This window comes from Thunnus thynnus, chromosome 6 (assembly GCF_963924715.1).
Source record: "Thunnus thynnus chromosome 6, fThuThy2.1, whole genome shotgun sequence".
Lineage (NCBI taxonomy): Eukaryota > Metazoa > Chordata > Actinopteri > Scombriformes > Scombridae > Thunnus > Thunnus thynnus.
In genome coordinates this window covers 24,747,199-24,756,675 of record NC_089522.1, presented here as the reverse complement: position 1 = coordinate 24,756,675, position 9,477 = coordinate 24,747,199, and the positions used below count along the sequence as shown (strand labels likewise).

Sequence of the window (9,477 nt, the reverse complement as noted above, 5' to 3'; positions counted from 1 at the left end):
CTGTTTTTTATTTTTATTAATTGTTTTTATTCTTATCTATTTATTTGATTGTTTGTTTATTTACTTGTCTTTTTGTCAATTCCTACACTTTTACTTTTTAGCAGTTAATTTTACATTGTTTTTAATTTATATAGCCATGTATTCTTCTTTTATTGCTGTTTTTTTTTATTGCTCGTCACCACCTAAAACCCTCATTTTAGGTGGTGACGTTTTCCAAGGTTTTAAATAGGCCTATGATGATGATGATGATGATGATGATGATGATGACGATAATTTCTTTTATTGACTACAATGTTGTTTAAACAACTGTCATGTGCCAATTTTAATGTAGTTTTCTCACCATACTGTTTTATTTCTCTACGCACTTTTATATTCGCTGAAACTTTAAGATAAAGTGTTGCTGTTGCGCATTCTGAGAAATATCGCGCAAGCGTAATAATCCCCAAACACTGCATGGAGTATCAAAATCTCGCGAGATTCACGTCCGAGAGCACGGCTTGTTGTTTGACTCCCCTCCTCAGAGCTCAGACAGTGATCAGCTGACCTGTCAAAATATTTCGCAGCGCGTGTGTTGGGTTGTTATGTTTGTGTACCACTGAGCTCAGTCATGGCAGCCAAGATGGAGCTTGCGCCTCTCAGACCGTGGGATGATTTCTTCCCCGGAAGGGACCGGTTCGCCAAACCAGAGTTCGGAGATTTAACAAAGTGGAACAACAGAGTGATCAGCAATTTATTGTACTACCAGACGAATTACTTCGCCGTGGCCGTGGTGGTTTTCCTCATTGTAGGGTGAGTATTGGCAGCAGGCTAATCGCAGCCTAGCATCGCTGGCTGTGTGTTTACTCAGCCTGCATGCCTTCTGACCCACACCCATTATGACCACACAGGATATTCCTGCATTTCACTGTTGTGCTAACGTTTAACGCACTCATTTGTCGCCTCCGGCATTTAATATATATATATTTAGCGTTTCCTTGCTTACGTTAGCCTATACAATAAATATTTCCGCATTCATATCTGTAAGAATAACGCTGTAGCTGGCTTAAATTGTGTCTAAATGCTTCAAATTGTTACCGATCGACCTCAGTTCCTTTTAAATGTCATTTTAAACGTTACTTAACAGGATGTTCAGTGTTTTTGAGAATTAGTGATGCTACATCTGACTTTGGAAGCTCCTAAAATCAAACATTTCACTGCTGACAGCCGCTTTACTTGTAATTTTGCATATACCAAACTGGTGTGATAGCTCTCTGTGAATAGAGGATGATGTAGCAAGTGGAAATCATGAGTAGAGGCCTTGGTGCTGGCATCTGCCCTCTCATGGTTTGTAGGAAACTGCACAGGATGTCAGCTGTTGTTTGTTACCACCAGCAGGTTGTGCTATTTAAATAAAAAAAAATGTTTTATATGCATTGTTGTACTCTGTGAACTCGCTCTGTGTGGACAATACTCAGTCCAAATGGGAGAAGGAATTGGACAGGCTATACATAGAGGATGACTGGGAAAGAAGCAGTGGATTGTGTCTGAACAATTTTCACTTACAATATAGACATATATATATATATATATATATATATATATATATATATATATATATATGTATATATGTATGTATGTATGTATGTATGTGTGTGTGTGTATGTGTATATATATATATATATATATATATATATATATATATATATATATATATATATATATATATATAATTCTTCACAGGTTACACATACTAACTCGAATTATTTGAAACAAAATGGATCATAATCTATCTATGTATGTATGTGTTAAATGTTAGAAAGAACAAGGGAGTTTTTCATCTTTTTTGGGGGTTGATGCAAATACATTTCACTCATTTTGGAATCTATAGCCCGAAGAATTTAGTAATATTTTAAAAATTGCAATTAAGACAGAACCAGGCCTCTTTTTGTTGAGTCTGCCTGCTAAAGCTGTGTCACTTTCTACTCTAAAACATAATTACTTGATAAACTGCTTTTCTTTTGGCAAGAAAATGTATTCTTTTGAAATGGATCCTACTGCCACAATGAGGTATAGAGAAGTTTTTGATGTGTTCCTGCATGAAAAAACTAACTCTGTACTCAAAGGAAATGTTCAGGAATTCATAAACCTTTGGAGGCCTTTCCTGGATCGACTTTATGTTGAAATGTTCTCTGGAATGAAAGCCTCTGAGAAGGGACACACAACTGTGACCAACGATGGATTGATGACGGGACTAAAAGACTTCTGAATCAAGGATATATGGGGTGTGGCTGGACCTTTCTGGACAGTTTTGTGTTGTGTTGTTGTCGCTGTCTTAATGTATGTTGATATGGGCTCTGTTGATATTATAAAAATTAATAAAACTAAAAAAAGTGTAGATCCAATTGAATAAACAGTATGTACAACATGTCATTTTGATGTTCCAATATTCAGGTTCCTGAACCCACTTGGTATGTTTCTGGGAGGAGGTGTGGTGGTTCTGGTCTTCATGGGTTCAGTGTGGGCAGGAGAGAACAAAGCCACCATCAAGAACTTCAAAAGAAAGAACCCCACCCTGTTTGTCATCGGGGTCATGGTCACCAGTTACTTTGTGCTGTCGCTGTGCGGTGGCGTCATGGTCTTCATCTTTGGAATCACCTTCCCTTTGCTGTGTGAGTTTTTTGTTTATTCCACAGAGTTTTCCTGTTTACTTTCAGGCCATGTTGGATGCTTCCCAGACAGATCCCAATTTGGAAGGCTTTATAAATCTAAAATACAACAGTCATCTTGCTTTTTGCAGTATATTTAGTTTAGTTATATGTTTGTTTTTTTACTGCATAAACAAGCCAAAGGCTCAAGCTGGATTCTGTTCATTGACATCTGTCTGATCTCCAACAGCACTCCGAGATACTAAAATCAGAATTCAGATTTTCTCAGTAATCTGACTTAATTCTCTTTTACTTCCAACGTTGCCCTGATCCCCTCCTAGATATTAGGAGCGTGACTGTTTTTATGTGTTAAAACACTGAATAGTACATTCAGCTTTCAGTTGTTAGTTGTTAGTTTTCTTGAGGTTCCACCTAGTGACACTCCCTTTTGTAATTTAGAGCCATGGCTCTTGTGAAACCTGATTTGTTAGGAATGGATCTTCTTCAACACAGTGAGTTTGACATGAAAATGGAAAAGACCTGCTAACTTTATGGCATTAGATAAATTCCCTTATTAACACTGATTATTTTTCTTGCAGTTAGTGACACTTAATTTAACAGATTTGGCAAAGAAATTTGGAGACAGCTACAATGTTTTTTTTGTCTCGATAGCTCTTAGAAAAGGGAAACTTTAAGTATCTTGATAAATTCAAGGCTTGGCCCACTCTAACTTGTGTTCCCCATAGTATATTATAAACACTTGTTGGCTAATGTTATACGATGAAAACTGTTAAAAGGGTTGGTGACTCACACAGAGATGCATAACTCAGGGTTTCCTGTGGGTGAACAACTTTTTCCAATCACTCTTTCATCCTGACTCACTGTAGGGATTGAACAGCATGTGCAGTAACGCTGACATGCACTTACTCGTGACACAGATTGTAAAAGAAAGTAATAAGAGTGTACCACATTACAGGGCGAGCTATGCAGATGTGGATTAAAGCTATAGTTTTGGATTCGCTGCAGCTCTCTAAATACATTTAGAGTCAGACCGTCAGCAGAGTGGTTTAGATAATTGATGGGTTGGATCGTTAGAGCAAATGTAGCAGCTTTAACGTCGTGGCAGACAGACAAGGCAGTTTGATCGCTACCCAGGAGGCCTGCCCACTGCTGCCTGTGTTGACGTGTTGCTATGGGTTGTTGATACGGACAGAACCACATTTATGGGCTGATGTCATGCGTTCAGTATCTGCCTGACATGGGAATAAAAGATACGCCGATCCCTACACCTGCTTTAAAGTCTGAGTTGTGACAGTATCTGTTTTCTTTTTCCAGTGTTTGTTTTCCTATTTTCCAAGATGTTGTCCAAAGAAAATCATCTGTTAAGTTTGAGACATTAAACTTTATGTGTCTTATTTTCACATCTGAAAAAAAAATTTAAATAATTCCCTGTTCTTGTTCTTGTAGTAATCCTAATCCATGCCTCTCTGAGACTGCGCAATATGAAGAACAGGCTGGAGAACAAGATTGAAGGCGTTGGGCTGAAGAAGACCCCCATGGGCATCATCATGGACCTCCTGGATCAACAGGAGGAGAAAATGAACAAGATTCAGGATTTCATTGAAAGCAAACTGAAGGATTAAGGCTCTAGCCAGGAGTGTGCCAAGGGAAGAGTCATGAAATATGGATTAAAATATCCGTAGCATCATCCCATGTGTCAGATTTTTATCCCCATTATACATGTAAAGATACTGATGTTTGCATTCCCATACTTTTTATCCATTTTGCTTTTTAGTTAGCTTTTTTTTTTTGTACATTTGTGTTAATACACTCCATCTTAAGTGTGCAGCTGGTTACTAACAACAAGATTATAACAAGATTTGCACAATCACCATGTGGATTGGACATTGAAAAGGTAATATGCACCAAAGGTTACCAAAGGTTTGAGCATTCCTGTGTCGAAAAAATGTTTTAAAAAACAAATCATTTCCCTTGCTGACAGTGCACTTTGTTCGACATGACAACTGAGTATTTTTTTTCAGCCAAATAAAGCAGAATGTCTGAATACAATATCTAATATAGTTATTAGATACCAAATGTATTTGTTGTAAAAACAAAAGAAAAGAAATCCAATCCATTCAGTTGGCTACCTCAGAACAAGCATGTTTAATTTTCTCTTCTCGCGGAGTAGAGCCACATTACCAAAATACAGACTCAACACCAAGTGAACTGTTGTCTGCTTATTAAACAGCAATAACTCACATTTTGTCACTTCAGGAGCTGTATGAATACTGATCTGAGACCAGTCTGTTTCTCGTGTAGACATGGTTGTGCGGCCTGTTTAATCCTGGAGTTGTAATATTCCTATTCTCAAAAGATGTGTGCATACAGTTCCTGACAATACGGGCTGGCCTGAGTGTATCCCCTCTGATCACAGCTATGCAATATTAAAAAAATGAATGGCACGTGCAGCTTTATTCTCTCAATATTATATCATGGTATGTACATGTTTGTTGTTATTTCTGATGTGTTTTTATTTTCATAATATAGCATGTAGAAATGTATAAAATGGCTGCAGGAGACAAAGCACATCATTTTGGATTAAACTAGAGACACCCCCATGCTGTTTTCCTGTTCTCTGTTGTGATCAAATCCCTTTTCCTTGTTAAAAAAAAAGTACATATGTAATGTTAAATCTTCATTTCATGCAGCTGATACTAAGAGCAGTCATTTCCTGTTGCTTTTCACATAAACACACTGACTGCAGTTTGTGCATGCTACCTTCACAAAGGGTGGTTCAGAGAGATTGTCTATATGGATGCTATATTATATATGATCTATGTTTTTATGTGACTTTTTCATTATTGAATAGTGATGATGAAATCACAGAACTGGAAGTAAAACATGGCTGTGCTCTATGATAATAAAAAAGTTAACCTAATTTATGTTGCAGTCTTTTTTTTTTTACCAATCAAATCTCAGTGTGAATATATATAGTTGGATTTATTTATCACAGAATTTACTTCTTATTTGGGTTAAAGGTTTCTGCCACACAATGTAGTAAATCGTAGACTATTACTGAAACAAATTAATAGCAGATGAATACTGCTGAATAATTGACAAATGAATAGCACTTTCAGAATTGTATGCAGTGTCATTTGATTCAGTTTCTTATTATCTGTATGGCATCAGTTTTTCAGGTTTCTACTATGTGATGCAAAAGCCCAAGTTTATATTATCCAACATATGGGACTATATACCTCACCTTATTTTTTTTTTTAAAAAAAGAAGTTTTATTTCATATCTGCAACAGCAAAAAGCAAAAACTACTGGGAGTAACTGATGGTTGTATTTACTCTGACACTGAAGTCACTTCTACACAGTGCTATTCCTTTTTAATAAAAATGAATAATCCCCAGGCAAAGAGTGGAATACTATTTTTATAGCAAAATGCAAATATATAGAACAGGTTTGCTTCAAAATGAAATCAACATCTAACATTTAATCAAACAATCTTCCTCTACAAATCCTTTTTAGCACAAAGTTTAGAGAAATTGTAACATATGTGGACAATACAAAATAATATAAGTCAAAGTTTGACCATGCTCTGTCTTTTAGAGATAGCAAATGAAGAAAGAGTTGATACATTTTAATGAAAATTGACAGATTACTCTTTAATTTTCATACATTTATTGTTATGACTCCCTGAAGACAACAGCATTTAGTGAAATCATAACACAATAGTGGAACAACCAGCCAATATCTTTCATGTGCAATGAACATATAGTTCACTCTTCATTTGTGCAGTAGGTTCTGAGTGACTAATAATAAATATGTATAGAATAAACATATAGTATGGTGAAGAGAACAAAGAGCTGAAGTTGCAGCCTCAGAAGAGACTCGTTTCGCTTGATTCCAGGGCTTTAGGGAGCGGCACCTGCAAGCAGCAACAAAAGAAATGAATGACATGTTTACTTGGATTTCTAGGACATTTCACATGGTGTAAAATCATTGATAATCATACAACAACAGCTGTAAAACTATTGGGATCATTTAATGCATCCATATATAATAAACGCTCTATTTTTAAGGCTTTCATACTATCAACAGTAACATCTTAAATAATTAAAAAATCTAACGAGTACTCCTAAACAGAGGATTCCAACTTGATTGCTCTCACAGTACTAATTAATGGATACTCACAGATTTTAGATAGGCCACATTACTCTTTTTGATCTCACTTAGGAGTTGATCACGGGGTGTGAGATCAACCTTTGGAGGCATTCGTCTGCGAGGGACTGGCTTCAAAGTCTTAATCACATCACCCAGGTTGGCTCTCTCGTCTGTCACACCTCCACTGCCTGTATCCTTCACTTTGGGAGTCTTCCTCAGTTGGAAACTTGCCCTCTCTGGTCCCCTGTTATCCCTCGGGTCCAGGTCCAGAAAAGGGTCACGTTTCTTGGGAGTCTTCTTCAGTTGGACGTCCCTTAATGAGTTTGCTGCTTCGGCACTGGGTTGTTTGGGAATGCCTTTGTGTTTGCGCTGCTTCTGATGTTCTGGTTCTTCTGTCTGATGGTCTGCTTGAGGGACAGCGCTCATTTCTGAAGAAGGTGGGACGAGCCCGTGCTTCTGCAGGAGTTCTAGGGACGGTACGTAACCCAGCATCTCAAGCAAACCAGGAGGCAGGTTTAGACTGTTCTCATACATCTGCATCAGCTCCCTCTGCTCCTTCAGATTCTGCTTATTCTGTTCCTCCTTCCTCAGCTGCCTCTGGCGGTCAAGATTCCTTGTTAAAAGATTGGTCACCACCATCCTGGGCCCTGGCAGCTCAAAGTGGTAGCCCATCTTCAGGAGGGTGTTGTTGGCCTTGAGCAGGCGTGAGATCTCCATCTCTGCGTGGTGACCCAGCATATGCCTCTGGTTGTGAAATCGCAGCTCTGTGAGAGTCTCATTGAATTGGAGGCAGCGAATGATGGCAACGATACCCTTTCCAGTTACGAAGTTGGACTCGATATTCAAAGTGGTAATGCTGCGATTCTCTCGTAGCATGTTGGCCAGGCAGAACGCTGTGTTTTCATCGACACCGGTGTTGGCTATACTGAAGGTTTTCACATGTTTGTTCTTCTTCAAGGCGTTGACATAGTCCAAGAGCATCTCTTTGGGAATGTTTTCTATGTTGTTGAGGTTTACCTCAGTGACAGAGGGGTTGTTGTTGCGGATCTTGTCTAGAGTCGACTCCAAGTTTGTCTCATTTCCTGACGGTCTTGATGTCATTTTTATATTACCGAGTGCCAGCTTTGGAATTTTTAATTTGTTTATTTTTCTCTCTTCTTTCTGTGGGAGTGTATCGTTGGTTTCACTGATCTTTGGCTCATCTGGAGCATCTTTGGGAAGCAATGAGTCAGTATTTTTAATTTCCTCTTTCTCTTCAATTTGTGATGTGCTGAGTTTTGGGGCTAAGCTCTCATTCTTCTTCTCTTTGTCTGAGAAAGGCTGTTTGTCATCTGTATTCTTTCCTGATACTTCCTCTGTGTTGTTATCTAATGGATGTTCATGTTTATCCGCGTTCACAGCTTGCGTCACCTCTTCATCTTTCACATCAACCATTTTGTCCGTTTCATCGCTCTCCTCAACCTCTTCAACAATTTCCTCAATTATTTCCTCGATAATTTCCTCTCCTTCTGTACCATCTACAGCTTCTTCCTCAATGACTTCCTCTATCACTTCATACACTTCATATTCCCCATCTTCTGCTTTCTCTTCTTTTTCTTTATTTTCAGCTTCCTCCCTTAAAGTTTTCTGATGAAGTCAACAAATCAGACCAACAAGGTTAAAACTGTGATTTCTAGTTTATAAAGATCACGTTCGATATTCTCAATTGACTTGCACATAAACGTTTGGGAGTTTGACTTCTTACCTCACTAGGCAGCAGAGTAGCCGGCACTCTTTCTTCCTCGAGCATACGTTTGGACTCTTTTTCCCAGTACAGGTAATCAACCAGGGATCTGTGGTCGAACGTCCCTGTCGGAGGCTTCTCCGTCTGGTCCTTCTGTCTCTGTCCAACTGGTACCCTCTCATCTGGGGCGATCATAACATCCATCTCACTCTGGAGCTCCTGAAGCTCCTCCGGTGAAAGCATAGCAAGGAGTTCATCCTCATCAATGTCTTCTTCACTGAGAACCTCAGTGTCTTTATCATTTGACATATTTGCGCCTTGTAGTTTCCTGCTTCAAATGATATCAAAAGGAAGGATAATGTCTGTCCGATCTATAACTCACGACAGAGCAAACTGAGAGGCTTCTGACTTTGACTTCAGCTAGAAACGGTGTGCTCCTGCCTCATGTGGAGTCTAAAATTAAACCCTGTGGACTGCATGGAAGATATTTAAGGTACAAGCAGGGGAAAGACATGCATGAAAGACAAGCCCCCTTCTACCAGCTGGCTTGGCCATTGGGATCTTTTGGGATGACAGTTGCTTCAGGCAAATGAAAGCGCTGGATTGACAACAGCAGGTGGACCATTTTCACAGGCCTAGTGGGGCTGTGTGGGACAGGGGTGGCGGGGTATGCCTCCCCTGCACTCAAAGCTCCTCTTCCAGAGGTATCGAGAAGACATAAACTTTGAAGTTCAGCACAACAACAACACATACGATTAAGTCAAAGGTTGGTAGTTTGTCAAAAGGGGAATGACTACTCAGAGTTGGAGAGATGATATTTCTTCTGTCTGACTTTTTTTTAGATCATAACTCAAAGCATGTTGAGTATGATACATCACTTGTGGGAATTTCTTTTCATTCGCAGCCTGAAAAATCATATTTTACTTCTATAAGAAATAAAAAATCTAGTAATAAAAA

At 38.7% G+C, this 9,477-nt stretch overlaps 2 protein-coding genes across 2 annotated transcripts; one reads left to right on the top strand and one right to left on the bottom strand.

Moving 5' to 3' along the window:
• Positions 1-525: 525 nt before the first annotated feature.
• LOC137184820 (PRA1 family protein 3-like) lies at positions 526-5,565 on the top strand. Its single transcript, XM_067592876.1, has 3 exons — positions 526-789; positions 2,431-2,648; positions 4,092-5,565. Exons 1-3 carry the CDS (start codon positions 608-610, stop codon positions 4,265-4,267), a joined length of 576 nt encoding a protein of 191 aa, XP_067448977.1. The 5' UTR covers positions 526-607; the 3' UTR covers positions 4,268-5,565.
• Positions 5,566-6,051: 486 nt separating this feature from the next.
• lmod3 (leiomodin 3 (fetal)) lies at positions 6,052-8,996 on the bottom strand. The gene is made up of 3 exons (XM_067592875.1): positions 8,542-8,996; positions 6,828-8,423; positions 6,052-6,561 (listed from the first exon to the last, which is right to left on the bottom strand). The coding sequence occupies exons 1-3, from the start codon at positions 8,827-8,829 to the stop codon at positions 6,514-6,516; spliced, it is 1,932 nt and encodes a 643-aa protein (XP_067448976.1). The 5' UTR covers positions 8,830-8,996; the 3' UTR covers positions 6,052-6,513.
• Positions 8,997-9,477: the final 481 nt, after the last annotated feature.